The sequence below is a fragment of the Scomber japonicus genome, chromosome 7, assembly GCF_027409825.1.
Source record: "Scomber japonicus isolate fScoJap1 chromosome 7, fScoJap1.pri, whole genome shotgun sequence".
NCBI classification, from domain to species: Eukaryota; Metazoa; Chordata; class Actinopteri; order Scombriformes; family Scombridae; genus Scomber; species Scomber japonicus.
In genome coordinates, this window is record NC_070584.1 from 27867630 (window position 1) to 27889097 (window position 21468).

General features: G+C 37.9%; 2 protein-coding genes across 2 annotated transcripts; one reads left to right on the top strand and one right to left on the bottom strand.

Annotated features, from left to right (window-relative positions):
* Positions 1–1106: 1106 nt before the first annotated feature.
* LOC128361927 (fibronectin type III domain-containing protein 7-like) lies at positions 1107–9297 on the bottom strand. The gene is made up of 13 exons (XM_053322517.1): positions 9244–9297; positions 9057–9081; positions 8675–8926; positions 7875–8135; positions 6657–6917; positions 5689–5952; positions 5300–5554; positions 4945–5202; positions 4038–4292; positions 3015–3269; positions 1856–2116; positions 1566–1595; positions 1107–1138 (listed from the first exon to the last, which is right to left on the bottom strand). The coding sequence occupies exons 1-13, from the start codon at positions 9295–9297 to the stop codon at positions 1107–1109; spliced, it is 2463 nt and encodes an 820-aa protein (XP_053178492.1).
* Positions 9298–10266: 969 nt separating this feature from the next.
* Positions 10267–20049, top strand: stxbp3 (syntaxin binding protein 3). Its single transcript, XM_053321745.1, has 19 exons — positions 10267–10355; positions 12311–12360; positions 12447–12528; positions 12640–12716; positions 12839–12911; positions 13022–13122; positions 13526–13671; positions 14036–14129; positions 14439–14563; positions 14679–14777; positions 14883–14940; positions 15043–15108; positions 15564–15644; positions 15847–15982; positions 16209–16315; positions 16502–16600; positions 18398–18483; positions 18918–19063; positions 19353–20049. Exons 1-19 carry the CDS (start codon positions 10310–10312, stop codon positions 19454–19456), a joined length of 1776 nt encoding a protein of 591 aa, XP_053177720.1. The 5' UTR covers positions 10267–10309; the 3' UTR covers positions 19457–20049.
* Positions 20050–21468: the final 1419 nt, after the last annotated feature.

The window sequence follows — 21468 nt, forward strand, 5'->3', positions numbered from 1 at the left end:
GAATAAGCAACAGCACACTCTGTATACTGTAGACAACACATGATGAGAAGCTGTCATCACTCATCCTTAGGAGGCTTCCTACTTGGGGCTGGAGCTATAATTGTTTTAATTAATTTTTTAAAATTTAGTGAGCTGTCCAATTAATAATTCTCAAAACTCAGGGGCAAAATGTTTTATAAATTGATTAAATTGACTGCTGGTGTACTGTTAATGTTACTGAATTGAGGTTTTTGTCATTTACAGGTATATAGTATATATGTAGTTTGTTTTTTACCCAATAGCTCAGTTATATGCTCTTTTGGAAATTAATTTGCTATTGCCCAAATTAAAGAGTGACGAGCTTCTCAGTACAGTGTATAAATTTAGTTCTTGCTATTTGCAACTTTTTTAAAATTTTAACAAATCCATACCATGTTTTTGCCTCATGATAGTTGTTATGATTAGCACACACAGCATATATTTATTATTGTCCTTTGTCATCTTTAAGTGCTTGATCATGGTTGACTGATGGTTTTATTTGGCCATTGTACACGAGCATCATTTAAAAGGCAGTTTTTTGCCGCACTGAATAACTTCTCAAACACTTTTTTGTCATTGCTCGTCATGTGTGTATCATGTCAAAATACTGCCATGCTTTGTGTTTTCTTATATGTATGGCATTTATCTGGCTGGCTTCATTGTAGAGGAGCAGGGGTGATGCAGGAGGTAGAGGAGGATGAAGAAGTCTGTGAAATAAAACAAAACAATGATTTAGTCAGTAAAATTTTACATTTTGTGTGTTTTAATGTTTTTTTAAAAATTCATTTATAAATGTAAGATCTGCAAAGCCATAAATCTATTTTAAATCTTAATTCTGATGCTGAACATTTTAAAAATGCGAGAGCAGCATAGGGAGACTCCGTAATACAGTAAGGATGCTGCTGTGAAGAAAACCATAAAGGAGGATAAAGTCTAAGTTTCTGCCATAATTTAAACATCTTTCACTAAAGATGAGAGAAAGTTGTTACTGACTCAAGAAACTTTAAATTTCCTCTTTTCTATCAACCACTATGATGATTATAAATCATCAAATTAATTAATATTTCAATATATTTACTCACCATCTGCTAGTCCAGACTTCTCTTCCCTCTGTAAATCACTGGAGAGGAGGTTGAAATGATATTAGATAAATCATCCAACATCAGTTATTTAGATAGATATTTATATTTCATAGTTTGCTGCAGTCTATTTTTGTTATTAGAAATGATTAATAACAACAGAAATAAAGACAATACACAGGGCCTTCATTACACTCGGCTCATTGAAGGAAATAAATCATACATTATCCATATGTTTTGGTTTGGTTGTGAAGTAGAGGGTGCACTGATGAACTGCTGTTGTCCTCAGTTCTCTTACTAGAAACTTTCTCAATAGATCAAACCTTGTCTGGTCATTTTTATACTAGGTGTGAAAATTGTACGACCAAATATTGCACATTGTATTATAGCACTGGCCTTCCTATCAGCCAAGCAGATCATTTTAATTAACTTGAAACAACGTAAACCAAACTGGTTTAAGATACTCACCTGTTCCAACGTTGCCTCCTGAACAAGTAACTGAAAAAGCAGAGATAAAGGCCAAATTAACCAAATTTAGCCAAAATGTTTTATCCATAGTCACTATAAAATATCCTTACTGCTTTGCAACAATACTACGCTTTATTCCCACTCAAATTGCCAATGAAGGTGAATTTAAATCCTACATAGAGGCAGAATATGAGGTTTAGCTATTGTAACTGTAATTAAAGGTTAAAGATTGATATGATTCCCTGATGCTCAGAGAAAATAATACCCACATAGACTCCACTTTTAAATACCTGAGTACACTCTCTGAGCACAGAACAGGACTTTGCTGCCCTCTGGTGTCAGCGGGGCCACCACTACATGATACACGTCCCCACACTGGACGCTGCCAACATCACAGCTGTTCTCCCCAGGAGACGCATTGCAGGTGTAGTTGTTGTTGCTTCCCACCATCTCTGCAATGTAGCTGTGGCTGCTGCCAGCACTGCGCCAGTACACCCGCAGAGAGTTAGAGGCCATCCTGTACAGTTTGACACCTGACGGACAGCAGGCACCTGTGACAGAGAGAGAGAGAGAGACTGAAGAGGTGACCTGTGTCTTTCTTGTCTGAATTCATATTTGCTTTGTGTAAAAGAGGCATGATTTAGTTTGTGTGTGACAACTTGGAAGACAGTGGATACTTGCAGTTGGACACATTTTTTTTTATTTTGGTCTATAATGTCATGAGATGTCAGCGCGGTGTGCATACTCCCATAGCTCAGGTTGTACTGCAGACGAGGATGTTAATTCATTGCCTGTGCCTTACAATTATTAATCTCGACATATACATATACATAGATGCATAACATTCATAGAAAGAGATCCATATTACCAGCATTAAAACCTAAAAAACCTCAGAGGAGCATTTAATTTGTAATACTCAATAAACAAAAAACTGTCTATTTCATTTACTGTAAGTCTGAATCCTTAAATAAAATATAATTTTGTTTACATTCCTGGTATATATTCCCATGATTCTCTCATTATAAGTGACAATCCACGAGAAAAGTAGTTTTATCTTATAGTATAATGAGGTATGGCTTTTATTTGTATATTGTGGGAATTGTACCATTTTAAATGCATAAAAGTGGCCACTTAGCAGACGTTTTATAATTCACAAGATAACAGTATTCATATTAAATGTTTTTAAAGTCTCAGTTATGGGAAGAGCTCTTACATTGCTACCATACTGCAAGGAACATATTGAATAGTTGGATAAATGAAGAGAACATAGTATGGAAATATTAGAGAAATGTAAATTGTTTGTGTCTCTCTGAAGCTGCATTTATACCCATGCAACATTAATTGCACTCTATACAAACCTCTGTAGCTCTTGAAGGATGGTAAAGATTTATAATTTGTTATAAAAAAACCTCTGCTGCCTTCTCATTGGCTGAAACAATCATTACTCACTGGATGAGAAGCCCTGATAGGTGCAGTTGGAATTGCGCCCGCTTTGACTGAACGCCTCCATGGTGACGGTGTAGTTTGTGCCGCAGGTGATGCATCCCATGAGGCAGTGGGAGTCCTGTGTGTGGCAGCGTGCGTGACCACGCGGTGATGTCAGAGAGGTGATGAACGTATGTGCACCTTTAGCGTGAGACCATGAGACGTTGGTCATGGCCTGAGTGACCTGAGCCACTGTTAGATTCACCGGACAACAGGGTTCTGTAACAGAAGATGATATAGGGTGAGTTTTAGGGTTAAATTATAATTAATATAGCTGCTGAGAATTGGAATGAAAATAAAAAATGAATAATTGAAGGGTTTAATTAAAGGGACACTCCACAGATTTTACTCCACATGTGAAGTTCAGCCGTCACTCTTCATGAAGAAAGCAAAATTGCTGTGACTGTCTTCTGTGACCTGTGTTTCAAACTGGAGGTGTATGGTTTGAAAACAGAAATCATTTAGGATGCAGGCAGGGTCTCATGAAAAACAAACTATCCAGTTGCATTATGGGAAATGTAGGATTCAGTGTTTTTTCACAGTACCCATATGCATATATCTATTCAAGGGGCTAAAAATCAAGTTGTCTTGGTCTCTTCTGCTTTGGTTGTTGTTTATGAAAGTACCATAGTACTTTGCAGTAATTAATTGCTATTAATTATTTGTAATTTACAAATGAATTGCAATGTCAATAATACATTATAATGAAATCTTTTTTGCTGCCAAATTCTCTCATTTCTGTAGATAAATATGTGACAAATAAGACAAAATACAAGACAATGGCTCACTCAATGGTTTGAGGGGCATGACAGTGAAGTTATCAGATCTTGATGTATTTGAATATCTACGGGAGATTTTGGGGTCAATTGGTAGCAAATAGCAGTCCTCTCTTCCACCACAGAAAAATGTTCATCCCTCCAGTGAAGTTACACAGACTTGAAGCACTAATGTTTTTTTTAACTAATCCATGTATGTTAATTAAATCACCTGTTTCCAGAGAGTCAGAGTAGCTGGGTAAGCTCTGGCCGACAGCACTGGTTGCTATGACGCTGACTTCATAGGTGGAGCCACAGGGAAGCTCAGTGATGTCACAGCTGCTTCCACTTGTGGTACAGATGTGTGTGCCGTCATCACCCGACGCACTCACAGTGTAAGTAGCGGCGCGGTTGTTTGCTGTCCAGCTGACACTGACGCAGGAGGAGTTTTTCGGATTCAGTGACAGATTTGTCGGCATGCAGGGAGCTGGCAGTGAGGAGGGAGGATAGAAGAATACTTTTTAGTGTCACAGTGTTACATGGTTATTTACATACTGTTTAAATGTTTGGAGAACTACTGGTGAAACAATGATGAAATGATTAGAGATCATTCTCATATACCCAGAATATACGCAAAGCAGACAAAACTGAGATAGTTGATATCATTAATTAATTCAATTGAATGAACATCTATCTATCTATCTATAGCATATTAAAACCTTTCTAGTTATTAAATAAAATGAGAAAAAAATCAAAGTCAAATTTGTGCTTTAGTAGTGAAATATTGGCTAATTTGAATATCCACAATACAGTTGACTCCTAATACAATAAGCATCTGTATTTTCATCATGTAATGTTTAATTTCAATAAGATAAGATACTTTTGATAGAGATAAATAAGATTGTTTCTATTCCCTGCTATTTTTCTTAGATTATGGACATTTTTAAATATGAGATTGATTAAATTTGATTTATGGACATAGGACACAATGAATCAGAGGAATAACATGTAAAAGTGAGGACACTTGTTTCCAACATCCAACATCCCTGAACTATTTGCATAACTGACACTGCCCAATTTGAATGTTTTTTTTATCTGCAACCTGTCTAAAATTGTCTGTGTATGTGTCTGTTTTCTACCTGTTTCTTTGGTGTGAGCTTTGCATGCACGGTTGCATCCACTGATATCATTGCAAGGTGTCACCACCACACTATAGGGACTGTCACAGCTGAGGTCAGAAAGGGCGCACACAGGTGCTGTGTCGTTACACAGGATGACCTCTGAATTGTCCACTGCCCGAGTTTCATACATCTCTGCCCCCCGCGAGGCTGTCCACATGATCTCCAGAGTGTCAGTGCTCACCAGGGAGACAGACACATTTTGGGGACAACAGGGCACTGAGGGATAAACAGGTAAACACGCATAACCACAAAGAGAAGTAAATCAGGTTAATAATGCCTCAAAATCTTAAAACACATCCACTCTTCTACTTACCGGTGGTATAGTTGAGAATCTCTCCTTGAGGGCTGCTGCCAGCTTCGTTGAGGGCGAACACAGACATCAGGTACGTGTAGCCACATTGGCAGTGGAAGGTGCAGTTGTTGCTGGTGGTGTTGCATATCTCCTCACCGCCGTCACCTCTCTTAATGTAGGCTGCGTACGCGTCAGCATGAGGCACCGTGTCCCAGGTCAGTGTGCAGTTTCCTTCTTCCGGCTCCTCAAGAGCCAAAGACTCTGGTGGGCAGGGGACTGACAGTACAGGACAGCAGTGAAGTGACTCTCAATCACAAACTGACATTGCTCTTAATGTTGTCCAGTGCTTTCTCATTATGGATACAATGCCAGGTAAAACTAAAACAACATAGAACTGTTTTCCTACTTACAGGTGATGAACACCTCAGGGTTGGACGGGTAACCAAACCCAGCCTCGTTTGAAGCTGTGACCTGGATAGTGTGCACCTTCCCACAGTCCACTGGAGACAGGGTGCAGGAGCTGGAAGTGGAGTTACACATGAGGTTCTGGTCACTCATCACATGGTACTGAATGGATCCATGAACGTCCTGCTCGAGTTCCCAGGACACAGAGAGTCCAGCCACACTATTACTCATCACCACAGATACATTGACAGAAGCTGGTGTCGGAGGTCCTGTTAATAGACAAAGACAAAATATAGTGGCACAATGCTTCTCCGCTGCATTTCAATGGAGTGTACTGTGTTCTTTATTACATATACATATGCCCATATGAACATATAAACAGGTTTTCCTCACTGCAATCATTCCTCCTGTTCATACTGGCTATTAGAAGATCCCTCCAAATGTACCTATAATGTAAGTGATGGGGGACAAAATCCACAGTCCTTGTTTTGAGCAAAAATACATTTAAAAGTTCATCTGAAGATAATATGAAGCTTCAGCAGTCTGAGTTAGATATCTGTAATATTCTTAAAAAATGGTCTTCCCTGTGTCTTGAAAGATAGTAGATATATATAGAGATACATATTTTCCAGTTCAGCTGCTCAGCTGCAGTGGAAGTATAATAAAAAGAGGAAATTTGGAACTAAAAAGACTGTAACTTTGAAAGATATTGACTTGATTTGACTACTTCGGAAGTCTGAACCTTCATACTAGCTTCAAATAAACATGGAAGGAGGACTTTGTCCCCATCACTTACACTGGAAGTGCTTTCTGAAAGGATCTTCTAATGGTCAGTATAAACAGGGGTGATGATGTTACATGCACATGATGTTAAAGGCACATGGACTAATAACTTATAAGAGCTGCTGTGTGTCTGTCTACTGTTGTATGATACTTTTTACAGGGTATAAAAACTGTCTCAGTGCTTTCTTACGTGTTGTCTGGTTGATGTACAAACTGCCCTCTCCTTTCCGGCCCTCGGGGTCCCAGGCGAAACCCCTGATAATATAGAGTGAGCCAGCATCCAGCCCAGAGATGGTCAAAGTGGTGTCGGAGGTGTTCTGCTTCATGTCTGTGTTTGAGCCAAACTTGTATATGGACAGGGTGTACTGGACGGCGTTGGCAACGGGGGCCCAGGATAAAACAATGCTGTCATTGCTGGGAGAAGAGGCGGAGAGCTGAGGTGGAGGCAAAACTGTGGAGGAGAGAAAAGTTTGAAAAGTTTTATGTGAATGAGGTACTTTGAATATACAAGCCCACTTTTTATGTTAATAGATGTAATGGTAGTTTCATGATATGCAGATAACAAATAACTCAGCTGGGTTGTAGTTAAAATCCCTAAAAGTTTCATTGAAGATTATCTGCATGTCTGGATATTTTCCCTTGAGGTAAACATGTGCAGTAGAGTATTTTATAAACATCTAAAAACATGTCTGGAAGATATCTTTAAGATTTGAAGCCCAGTTTTCATGGGCTTTATGGTTTCTTCATTTTTGTGACTCAAGTCTGACTCAAGTCTCAGATTTCAAGATGTGTATGTATGTGTTTTTGGTTTCTAACATGTGACTGAAAAGCATGTCTTTATATTTTGAACATGTAAGAATACAAATGAATGAAAGCAGTATGATTAGGGTCATTTGATTCTACCGTACAGTATTTAGCAAATGTTCCTTAAATATGATGACATCCAGAGATGAACAAAGAAAATACTAAACAACAAGAACAACAAAAAAATGGTGAAACTGATTACTGTCTTTTTGGCTCATGTGGATCAGATGTGTCCCCTGGGGCGGGGGTGGACAGCTATATACTCATGATGAGTTCAATTCTTTGTGTTTTACATAGAAGGGTCCGGTATAGTTACCACCGATACAGGAAAGGCCCTGAGGGATGCTGATGCATTTCTTGTACAAGAAAAATGTGGATTTGCATTAACACCAAGCTTGGTTTTGACTAAAGATGTGACAATGAAGCAGATCAAGTGACTTCTGCAAGGAATGAGGAGTGATGAGAAAAGTACTCAATGTTTCGCAATGAAAGCGTGACTCACTTCCACACATGAAGCAACCATTGGGTGTAGCTGTGGAAGTAGAAGCATTATTTATAAAAAATCTAACATCCTGCTCACACATACTGTGATGGACAACAGTACCTGTCTTTTCAGTCACAGAAGGTGACGGCTGGCTGCGACCTCCACTGTTCACAGCTAAGGTGCTGAGCGTGTACTCAGTGTACGGTGTGAGGGACTTGATCTCAGCGGGGGAGGAGGACACTGTGTCTTCTCTGTAGAAGCCATTGGCACTCTGGACTCGAATGATGTAATGAGTCGCCCCGGTTTTCAAGTTGAAATCAAGCATCAAGGTCTGGCTATCCTTCGGCTTCACTGCCTGGATGGCATCCATAATCTCGGGAGCTGAAATAGTCACAATCAGTTCTGATCAGAGATGATATCTAAGCAGAAGACACACATTATAACATCTTACCTCATATAGGAACATTTGATAAATGAAGGAAGGCTGTGGCTCATCATGTTAACTACAAAGTAAGATATTTTCATTACATTTCAGAGGTGCTAATATTTATTTTATCATGCAAATCAAATTTAATCTATGTGGTCCTTTGCTCAGTGTACATTAGCAACTGTTTATCATCAGTCTCCATATTTAAAATAACATCTATCTGTTTAATTTATTGTAACAATAGTTTCTATACTGGATCCATTACAGCTTTTTCCAGTGAAATGGTGTGTCTTAATACACTAGTTTAAATTATGCAGTACTGGACATATTTTTTTCAAGTATATCAAGATAAAATCAGTATCAAATACTCTTTGGAATATGAAAATAATATGACAATGAATCGTTACATAGAACACTCTGCCTCTCAGTTTTTAAACTTCATCTCATTCATAAAATGCTAAACAGCTCAGGTGTGGACAGAGGTGTACCTCACCTGTTGACGACTCAATATCTGAACTGCTCAGTACTCCTTGGGAATTATCCAGAGCTTCGACTGTGAAGACATACTCGATGTTCTGGGACAGAGAGTTGACAGATCCCATCACTGTGTTTGGACCAAACTGGGCAAAAGCAATTGGGGTGCTTGGTGAGCTTTTAGCAGCGACTGTGATCTTGTATGAGCTGGCTCCAGAGTACCTGGTCCATCTAAGAATTGCAGTCTTGGATGTTACCGAGAACACCGATACTGTAATATCTGATGAAGGAGATGAAAGGATTTTAAGGTTATCATAGCATAATGGATTTGATTACACATAAATGTAGAATAACCATCAAAGTTTGTACCCCTTCACCCTCATATATGAATAAAAGTGAACATACAATACCTGATTGAGCTGCAGCCTGTAAATTTCAACAAGAAGAGATTATTAACAATGGTTTTATGTAGTTTTATAAAAAATGCAAATGTTATACTATTTTAATCTTATTTTTTATCAGTAAAAATGTTGTGCCTGAATGTGAAATAAACTAGTCTATGTCTCTTAAAAGTTTTGCAATTTTTACCTGTGAACATATGCCCAGCAAGCTGAAAATCACCAGCCACTTCATTGCGCCCATTCTTCACGTCTATCTGTTGAAACACTCCTCTCACAAGTTCACACTTGACACTTACTACGTGATGTTTTAAAATGCTTCACTCTTAACTGTTTTACCTTTTCTTTAACATATCTGGTGTATGTGCTGGTTGAAATACCTACATCTGGACCCTCCCAGTGGATGCAGTTGTCCAATCATGGCAAAGCAGAGACATGCACCTTGGGGCAGGTGCAGGGTAGCATGGGAGGGAAGCAGACACCTCTCTAGCTATGGGCTAGATATTCTATATTCGAGGATGTAGTTAAGACACCATAAAATGAGGAATGTATGATGGTGTGACAAAGGAGCTGGACTTTCCCTAACTAGGAGCCTTAAATTACACCTGAATGTGAATGTTTATGATTATTTTTCATAATTGTGGAAACTTATTTCTGAAAAGGGGAAAAACAACATAGATATACACCTCAATATAATGACTCATTATCTCAAAATGATTTTTTTGGGAGACTAAGTCATTATTTTGAGATACTACATCATCATGTTGAATTAGTCATTATTTTGAGATACTAAGTCATTATTTCGAGTTATAAAGTCATTATTCTGAGATACTAAGCCATTATTTTCAGTTACTGGGTTATTATAAGATACCAGATACCAAGTCATTATTTTGAGTTACTCTGTCATTATTTGAGATAATAAGTCATTATTTTGAGATATATTCTCATTATTTTGGCATAGGCTACAGGATATTTTGTTGTTGTTGTTTTTCCATCACAATGACGGAAATGGGCTTCAATACGATATAATCTAGACAATAAACAAAAATGCCCGAAAATAAACTAACGAAATACACTAACTTACTTTTCCACCACTGAAAGCAAAAGGCAGAAAAACTACATTAGGTATTTTAGAGAAGCTGCGTTTGTGGACCAAAAAAACTACAAAAAACTACAGCGCACTTTAGTGACGCTGTTGACGTCAGAGAGCGTCGACGTAACACACGGGACAGGAAGAGGAGACGCAAAGAAACAAGATGGCATCTGGCTCAGATCACGGGCTGAAAAGAATAGTTTGGAAAAGTAAGTGGAAACATTTGTTGTAACATTACATATTAAAGCACCTTAACAAGTCTTAAGCCATAACGTACAGTCTTCTAACTTCTGTGTTTTATTTTATTTTCTCGTAACACAACTGTTGCTATCTTTCTGACTTACTAAACAAAACAAAAAAAGAAAAAATAGCAGATTAAACAGATACTTATGTTGTATTTCTTTATGCTGTTTTGTATGGCTTTAGCTTGACTGACATCCACTTGTTTGGGTGTTTTTTTATTTTGGGAAGTGTTATGAATCCTGAGTCTGAGGTCACTTTCTTTCGCCTGCAGCCCCACCTCATATCTGCTGCAGGCTAAAACACTGACACCACAACAACGACTCCAAACTTTAACTACAGGCTTTTAAAACATCTGTTATGTCTTTAAGCATGCTTCTCCGTCGTTAGGTGTTGTTGTTTTTGCTGGTTGCTATTTAGCTGTTGTAATGAGAGATGACTGGTTGGTGATTCACAGTTTTTCCAAGTCTGCCTTATTCAACCACAGTCCGGTGTCTGTATGAGACAGCTCTTCCTTAAGTCTACTTACACAAAAGCTTAATACATTATCAGATTTTTGTTAACATTGTCTAAAAGGTGATAATTCTGCTTAGTGTTTATTACTGAGGTTGTATTAAGTGGCAATGGCGTACTTATATTGAATGGTGTTCCTAATATTTTGTCCCTCTTTTTTTTATAACCAGTATTTATTAAGGTTTAAATATATTAAAATGTTAAGGCACAGTATGTATTACACAGTTCCAGGTTGGATGGAGTGCTTACAGTACATAACACGTTCACAATTTATGTTTAATTCACAGTTTAAAGGCTATTGCAATATAATATTTTGCCCTATATGTGGGGGATTTTACTTTGTTGAGGGGGGGATTACAGGTCTTACCTTGTCATAGTCCTACCGCAGATTGTGTTTAGTCGCTCTCCTTCTATCTCTGAACTATATATCTATAGTATTTAGTTAAGGTAAAATATGCCCTTAAAATTTTATCTGAAGGTTATATGAGGTTTATGTATTCTGAGTAAGTCTTCTTGCAATCTTTAGCATCAAATTATGTCTTTGTGTTTCCTTGTTGAGCTGTGGAGGAGGTATAATAACAAAAAGAGTGACTGTGGTACTAAATAGATGTTGAAATCAAATGAAGCATCATATTAGCTTCATATAAACTTTTTAAAAAACTTTTTATGTGGACAGAAGGACTTTCTAAGCACATTATAAAGGCATTTCTAACTGTCTGTATGAACAGGAAAAATGATTGCAGCCAGAAAAACCTGTTTGATTGTTTATTTGCGCGCCTCTCTGTTATAACACATACTTGAGTCATTGTCAACCTGTCCTTTTAAGGGGTATAAAAATCACTTTCTCTTTCATCAGGTGCACCTATTTAGAAATAACTTAATTTAAGATATAACCACAACCTTCATAAAGGGTATCATGTTCAGTTTCAGACTCCAAAAATGACCCCAAAGTTGAATCGACATCTCTCTACTGAAACTGTGCAAATATAGTCTTCAGGAAGGTAGAATCTATTAGAGAGGTGTTGTATTAGACTGCTTTCATTTTGGCTATAGGTGTGTCTAATAAACTGGCCACCAAATGTAGAAGAAGAAACAGACAAGACAACCGCCTTGATTTTTACACTGGAGAGGGTAACCAAAATGAACAACACAGACACCTGTTGCACACACATATAACGTTACTGCTGGTATTCATCATTATTTCCAGTAACTATTAGGTCTGTAACTTCACAACGTTGTCCTGAATTTGCTAAAAATACACCAATCACTTTTTTGTATTTGGCCAGCAGCTGTCTGTAACTTGATCAATGTCTGTCACAAGATTTTTTTAAAGCACTAAAACCAAGACCCAGCTCAAAAAATGTAGCCCAACTTAATTCATGTTTTTTGTGATATTTTCTGTCTCTTCCAGGAATAAAAGACACAATTATTACAGACTGCAGAAAATCAGAAGTATGGAAGGTAAGACAACCCCCACGTGTACTCAATAAATAGTCCCAATACTCTATGGACAGCTTCTAACTATTACCCTCTTATCTTCTTTACAGATTTTAATTCTGGACCCCTTCACCACCAAGATCCTCTCATCATGCTGCAAAATGTCAGATCTGATGTCAGAGAAAATAACAAGTAGGCTTTGTTTTACATCATAGAAAAAAAAAAACTTTTTCTGCTTGTACACTGATTATGATGTGGATTTCTGTAGCTACCCTCTTTAAAATAAATATCTTGTTTCTTTAGTTGTGGAGGACCTGTACAAAATCAGAGAACCTGTTCCAGAAATGAAGGCCATCTACTTCATTACACCCACAGCTAAGGTTTGCCATGACCGCTCTATGATGACCATATTATATCTGCATTGCTTTTTTTTTTTTTTTTTTTTTTTTTTAATTTTTTTACTAAAACTCAGCTGTGATTTCTTTCTTCTTCTTTTTTTTAGTGTGTGGAAGCCTTTATTGCTGACTTCAAGACTAAACCCAAGTATAAAGGAGCATATGTGTATTTCACTGACTGTAAGTAACTAATAAATCACCACAATAACAAAAATAACTGACAAAAATACACTTTAACTAACATTTCAAGATGTTTTTTTAAAATGATTTTTACTGTGTTTCTCCCTCAGACTGCCCCGATGAACTCTTCAACGATATGAAGCTGTACTGTGCAAAGTACATACGAGTCTGTAAGGAGATAAACATATCCTTCATGCCACAAGAGGCACAAGTACGTGTTCACAGAACATTGTTGTTTTCTTTTAAGTTCTTTTGTAATGCTCCATTTCCTCTTTTTTTATCTACACTGTTGTTTCTTACTTACTCAGGGAAAAAGTCTTTTAGTTTTAGTTTCTTCAAGGTTAAGAGGAAGAGATCTGAAGTGTTCTGACATAATCATCAATGGGTGTCAGTCACTTTAAGTTGTGATGTAATGATTTCCTAAACTTTCTTAGCTGGTATTATGTGAGGAAATTAGAAGGGTTTTTTTTAGCTCTGTTGATTTGATATTGAGGTATTTGGTTCTGCAGTGGGAGACACAAAAAAATATATATATAATTACATGCAGCCTCATCCATGCATTAAATTACAAAATTAAACAACCTTTGACACTGGTGCTTTAAAATATTCTTCAGGTGTTCACATGTGATAATCCGGGAGCCTTCCGAAGCATCTACAGCCCCCACAGTCAGGACAAAAAGAAGACACTAGAGACGCTCGCAGACCAGCTCGTCACACTCTGTGCCACGTTGGACGAGTACCCAGGAGTCAGATACAAGAAGTAAGCCAAAGAATATTTGGTTACTCAGCTTATAACACACCTTAGCCCCGAAGCAGGGTGACACCTTTTTTATGAGGAAAGTTTGAGATGAAACCAGAGAATATATTACCTAACTGTGATAGAAATGGAGGCTTCAGCACTTCACTTTACTCTCTTTTACAGTAGATTGAAATATAACGGATTACATTTAAAAGTAAAGCTAAAAAAAGCAACATGTGGCATTATTGAATTTACATGAAGTGTGACTTTGTTGATTTTCTTCCCAAACACCTTAAAAGTCAGTTTGACATTGGTATCAGTGCATCCTGGATATGTATTAACTTGACTATGATAACTCACCGTTAACATTTTAAATCATAACTAGAGACAGCAACATGGAGAACGCTAAGACCCTCGCAGAGATGGTGGACAGCAAGCTGGCCAGATACTATGATATGGATGACGGTGGTAAGAAAAAGGTGAGACACCGACACGAAGAAGGTGTCAACAAAGAGTGTTAATAGATTAAACAAGGGCTTAGCGCTGGGAGAACACAGTTTATACACACTGTCATGTGAAAGACAAAAATATGATATAATATAACGCTTTACCTTAAGCTGGTTAAATTGTTGTTAGCCTTTGTTAGAGATTTTTTTAAAAAGGCAAAAATGAGATAATGGTTGCTAAACAAGCCAAATGTTCCTCTCTGACAATGTTTTTACATATAATACAGTTTCATGTTTTATATTCACCTGTCTGTAATCCCCCCCCCCCCCCCCTCCCAACAGGCAAAGACTCAAGCCCAGCTGCTGATAGTGGAAAGAGGCTTTGACGCCGTCAGCCCCATCCTGCATGAGCTGACCTACCAGGCCATGTCCTACGACCTCATTGACATCCAAAATGACACATACACGTAAGACAAGCTTTTCATACTGTCTCTCATTGTATTCAGTCTTTCACATAACAAGCGATTTGACCAAATTAAACACAGTACTTGTGAAAGCAACTGAATGTTTTTTTGTGGCCAGGTACAAATCTAAAGATGGCTCAGAGAAGCAGGCCCTGCTGAACGAGGACGACATGCTCTGGGTTAAACTGAGGCACAAGCACATTGCCGAAGTGTCAGAGTAAGTGTGTGAGATCTGATGGAGAGAGCTAGCATTGACTGAGGGTTATTTAGACGCTTTCTATTTCCTCACCCTTTAGTTTTAACTAAATATTTCTCGCACTAGACAAATCCCCAAGATGGTGAAGGAAATATCTGCGAGCAAGAAACAACCAGATGGAAAGGTACGGTGCTGTGGTTTAGTCTTATTTGCTCTCCTGGGTGTTTGAGCTGTGAATTTTATTACCTGTGTAAACATTACAATATTTTTTCTTTTTTTTTTCCAGATCTCAATCAGCAATTTGGCCCAGCTGATGAAGAAGATGCCATCATTCCGTAAACAGATCACGGAGGTATGCGTTACCCAGGAAACAGGTCTTGATGTGGTGTCTCTAAACCCTGGCTCACATTCGTAATTTTGCACTAAGCTGTAATAATAAAGAGTTAATTGATTAGTTTGTTATAGTTGGGTGTGTTCCATCCAAAGCCTGATATCAATGTGAAGTGGACTTTAGACAGAAAACCTTTATTGTCATTGTACAGGAATATACAAGAGAAGTGCTCAATGGTCAATAACAAACAAACAATAAAAATAAATCAATAGGAGTTTTTTTTAAATGGTGTAATAACTAGAGAATGGTGTAAAAAAAAAAAAAAAAAAATAGTTTTGCACTTAAGTAGGCTGATTATTGCAAAACAAGATAGATGGTTATTCACTTTTTTTCTGGCCACTGTAACAAATAACCCAAAAAGAAATCCTGTTCAAACTTAATTAATTAATTAATTGTTTCCTCTGTCTTCACTCCAGAAAACTGTCCATCTGCAGTTGGCTGAGGACTGCATGACACATTTCTCAAACAACGTGGAGAAACTCTGCAAAGCTGAACAGGTCTGTCTGAGCTTTGGTATTTCTTTTGGTGGAACAAGTGTCAAATCTTATTGAGTCAGCCTTGACAACAGAGAAGGCCTCATAACCAAACCTGTCCTTTTCCTCCAGATGTTATTTAGACTTGTCAGCTGCTAAATGTGAACCATGTGGAGGTTTATGAATTTTTCTCAAGGCTGAAAAAATGGTTTATCACTGTCACTAGGATCTTGCAGTGGGGTCAGACGTGGAGGGAGCGAAGGTGAAGGATCCCATGAGGACCCTGCTGCCCGTGCTGCTCCACCCGTACAGCACCCACGACAAGATCAGAGCGGTGCTGCTCTACATCTTCAGTCTCAACGGTACAACAATGAGCTTCTTCAGCAGACTATTTCCTTTTTCTAAGAGCTATCAAGAGACATTTTATGAACAGGGAGGCAGTAAAAATGATTTGATTGCAGTGAGAACAGGGATGCAATATTTCCAGTTACCAGTTATTTTCAAGTTAACCAAGACCCTCAACCCCAAACTATTATTTTACTATGATCAGTCATACTCAGATTTTCTTTCTGTGGTTGATTGTAACAGGAACAACAGATGAGAATTTGAACAAACTCATCCAACATGTAAAGATCGAAGATGAACGGGAGTTTATCCTGAACTGGAAAGAACTGGGAGTCCCCATCATCACATCGGTATGTAGTAAAGCATAAAAACGGATTGGTGTAAAGCTTAGTTGATTGCAGAGAAGATTAAAGCCGATGGCGGGAATTTCTACAGGGTTATGTTTTTTTTTTAGGTCTTTGTGTTCTCAACATTTCTTATTCTCTAATCAGTCCCAATTGATTCCTTGTCATTGTATCTTGTACTCTTGTCTCTAGCCCAGTTTCTTCTCACGCAAACCATCCAGACGGGATCGTTCCCAGGATGAGACATACAACCTCTCCAGGTGGACTCCTTGCATAAAAGATGTGATGGAGGTCAGTAAAAACTGTGTTGTCTAAGCAGCTATCGTTTGTGCATGGTCACATGGCATTAAAATCTTTATTTTACCCGAAATACACGCTGCTTTTTGAAAACAGGAAGCTCTGGGAACTATGCGTATTTAATAGGTTAAGGAGCGTAACTATAGCAAGAATGATATAGATTGGATGTAAGATAGGAATGAAAAACAAAAGAATATCCGGCATGAACACAAGTTATGTTTTTCATATCTAAACATGTAGGTCGATGTAGGTCACTGTGCTTCCCCCCTCTGAATGACATTCGTGAGAAAAATGATGAACAACACTGTGAGTGTACCACAAAAGGTGGTTATCAGATTGAGGTCATCTGATAGGCCGTGTCATATATATGTTAGTGTTGTCCTGTAGTGCTTTATCCACGTGTAAAAGACAACATCTTAGCATCTATAAGGTGTAATAATGCAGCACTTATGTGTTAAGCCCCGGGGCCGACTTTGTTTTGAGGCTTTCGATGTGCTGCATTGATCCTCAAATGCTTTCATTGTATTTTAAATGCTTTCCATATAAGAGGTTATAATAATGAGCTGAGATTATGCTTTGTGTTAAAACACAGGTAGGATGTCGTTGCCACCTGCTTTCTTGTTTGTATTGTAAAAAGAGGCGTATCACACATGCAGTGCTCTCATTTATCTGTTCACTCTGTCTTGTGATTAAGTTTGCTTGTGGCTGTTTCTTTTGAGCTTGGTAAGTTAAGAGCCATGAAACCCAGAGGAAATAAAGGATTAGCTCTGAGGCTGCCTGATGTAAAACTCTGCTGTTGAGTCCAATTCTCAGAAATTGATGCGGAACAGAGAGACAAAATTACTCCCGTGGCCTTTGGTCATGAAATCTAAATGTACCAATTTACTGAATCTCAGTTCTGTAATTCAACAGAATTGAAATTCCACATTTTGCTAATCTAATAGAAGAAGATGATTGATGAAAGGGGAAGAGGAAGTTTTGACCACAAAGAAACATCAGATTGTCTTTTTACAAACAAGATGTTAAAGGTCTGAGTTCATGGTTGTGATTTGAAGCAAATTGAATATCATCATAATTTGAATGGTTAAAAAAACACATATTGTCACAACTCATTATTAGATCAATGTCAGTTTCAGATAAATTAATCCAAAAAGGGAAGAACTGGCTGATCTGTAACAAACTTTTGTGTCTCTTTATTTTTACTTTTTCTTTCTATTTTTACGTGAAGGTGTTTTCTGAGCTGTCTTCACCACTGCAGCACCTGATTCACAGTGAGCTGCGGTGAACTGTTTCCTCCCATCAGCAGGAACTGTGTCTGTTTCAAGCAGGAAACAGACACAGTTGTGATGTGCGGGAATATAACATCAGGTTGAAGTTAGTTAAAACCAATTTGCTCCTTTAAGAAAAAAAAATCCATATACCTTTTCAGTAACAAAAAAGATGAGCCTTATCTGTTGAGAAACTGTTCTCAAATGTTAAGCCTGAGACTGAGTAATGAAAGGATTGCACCTACAGTTCTTAGAAGAGAAGAATGACACCAAAATCAAACTTTTTCCTGTTTACTGTAAACACTGCAGATTAAACTTGAAGGCTGGTGGATGGAGGTGTCTTCTACTATTTAAAATCCTCCTACAGAAAGCACATCAGAATGAACTCTCTGAACTTTGAAATCATTTTGGTGCCGATCCTCTGAAATAATTGAGTATTGCGATCACCGAGCTACTAAACTGTGGCCTCTGTCAGTCTTAATCTCCAGGTTTTCACACAAAATGACACATCTATTGCTTTCAGGACGCTGTGGAGAACAAACTGGACACCAAAGATTGGCCGCACCAGTCTGAATCTCCGGCAGCCTGGAACGGCTCCGGTGCTGTGAGGTGGGTTTTTATTTTAATGATCACATTAGTACAGGATCAATACTGTCTGTAAGTAATTAATGATATTCTGCTGGAAATGCTCTCATCAGAGTTTTTAGACCTGATCCCAATGAACAATTTTATGCCATTAGAGTTGATGTATATAACTTTTCTGTGCATTTCTTTCTACTACCAATTACTCATGATCAGTTCACCTGGAGAAAAAGCTTATTGTCTCCCTCTAGTGGTGCTTTAGAGCCACTGCATTCAACTGAAGTGCTGTTCATTTAGGGGGTAGTGTTAGTTCTCAGTGAATAACACACAAGGAGGGTCCCACAGCCCCCTGCTTGTGTGTTTTTACCCTTTCCATATTTTTTGCACACAAGGCTCCCACTTTTTCCTCTCACAAATTTGTATCTGTTTATTTACATTTCCTTCTATCTTCTGCTCCTCAGCGCCCGTCAGAAGAAGACCAGCGCTCAGGACGAACGCCGGAGCGGCTCACGCCTCATCATCTTCGTCATAGGAGGAATCAGCCACTCTGAGATGCGCAGTGCCTACGAGGTCACCCAGGCAGTCAAATCCTGTCAGGTCATCATAGGTGGGAATTTAAACAAGAGTACACTTTGATTTGTCTTTGTAACTCCTGGTGAGCTTTTACTGAGTCACTACATGTTTCTGTTTTTATTAAATCTGGTTGGCAAAAAAGATGATTTAGTGACCCAGTGAGTTGCTGCTATTCAAATTAACTTAAGGATGCTCTGAGACAGTAACTTCTTGTTCTTATTTCCTGCTGTGTTACCCCCCCCTGCTGGAGCCAGTCAGAACTGCGAATGGCTTTTATTTTGTCATTTGTGATCTAATGATTATTTTTTTTGCTTTTATTTCAGGGTCTTCCCACATTTTGACCCCCACCAGTCTCCTGGATGACATCAAGGCCCTGAGCAAAAAGCCCATGGAGACTTTTACAATAGACGAGAGAAGCAACGCCTGAGAAGTATTTCCCTCCGCAGCTAACAATCTCCCCTGCCTACCTGCATCTCACATCAGTCAGCACAACTTCCTCAATGGAAAACTGAAGGGAATTTACCGTATACTCATCTTTTATGTTTTCTTATTATTTTCAAAACTATTGCACATTTTACAGTAGGCTTGAGGACACGTTCACCTTTAAGTTTGGGATCATTTCTGGAGACAGAAGTTTGTCACAAGAAGTTATAGCCTGTTCATGGCTTTTATAGTTTGATATTGACATTTGTTGATCAAATTAAAAGTGAATTAACCTCACCCTATTAGAATTGTTTTCGTAAAAAAAAAAATCTGCCTTTTGTGTTTGCCTTTGTTTTGAAGAAAGAAGTTATATGTTGACAAACATCTGAGAAACTTTCAGAGATAGAAAGGAGAGGGAAAGTAGCACAAAGCTCATGTATATAATGTATGTAAGCACTGAATCCCTGCTCTGCTATTCTGACTTATTTGTTCACTACTGTTTGTAAACACTTTATGTAATTTGAAGAGTGTTTTAACAAAGATTATTTACTTTTTGTCTTTTAATTGAACAACTGACTAATAAATGGATGAAGTGGTTCAAATCATGTTTTTTAATTAAAATTCATTCATTAATAGTATTGTTGGCTTGTTTCTGGACTTTCTGTCAAGTTTGTTTTTACAGGTATAAAAATGTCTTCTGTTTCTTCACTTGTTTCTAAGCTACTGTGAAAATGCAGCAAACAAAACGATATAGGGTCATCATTTCATTACCTGGAAGATCTGTATTAACTTAAAAGTACCTTAATGTACGCATAATCACATTGAGTCTGCTCGCTCCGACTCTGATCCAATATACACTGAAGCGTGTGTGTGTGTGTGTATATGTATTTGCACAGGTTGAACATTTTGTGGGAAGAATTGTGGGTAAAGCACTTAATCACCCTGACCCATGGGAACAGCAGTAACTTAATATTCTTCACCTGAAAAATCTCATCTAGGCTCTAGGTAAACAGATGGCCATGTGCTCAATAGAGAAGTCAGCTGGTGTCCGATGATCATGCTGCACTCCGACCTGCCGAACAGACAATAGGGGAACCAAAAGGTATGTGGCTCCTGTAATGTTATAGATGAAATGTGACCTACTTTCCTACATGCATTATGTTTTACTTACATGACATTTAGATCGGTAACTGTATATTCAAGACTTACATGATACAGATATATATCTATATATATAGTATATAGTGTTTATTTCAAAGGGGCAAACATGAGAGGGGTGTTGTATCCTGTATGTATGTATGTAGGCTTTGTACTGTAAGTAATTGGACCCACTGTACAGTAAGTACACTGAATAAATAGGAAATGAATGGGTGGATGGATTTACTGGTAATCCAAATTGTAGTCAAACTAAATAATAATAAAAGAAAAGTGAGGAGTGGAAAGAAAGTGTATGAGTGTATCATGAAGACATCTGGCTGAGATTTGCTTGAATATTATAACAGAGTGCAAAGTTAGTAAAAAAGTTAAGCACGACAAATCATCTGTTCATAACTGTGTTGAAAGAAAGGATGTATTAAACAATTAATGATGGTAAGATTGTATGGCAGTTAAACACATTTGTAATTTAGTAAGGAGTTAAGAGCATGAAGATTATTCTAGATTGTGAATTAATTATTGATTTATTACCGCTTCTGTAAATCAAGTAATTGCCAAACAGTAGTTATAAATTAAACTGAATTCATATTAACATATTAACTCCTACAAATTGACACTTTCAGCTTCTCCCTGGCTTTATGTTTAGGACACTTTAAGAAACATGTAGGCCTGATAGAAATATTTTGTTACACATCTCTGATGACATTGTGATGATGACTGTATCATCCACCAACACAAAACCTCCAACACTTCCACTGCAGCAGAGTCAGTCAGTCACAATAAGTGTCAGGTATCATGTGAACACACACATACTCAAAGGGTGGTCCTGCTTCACTGATCCGACATAGTGGGACACTTATA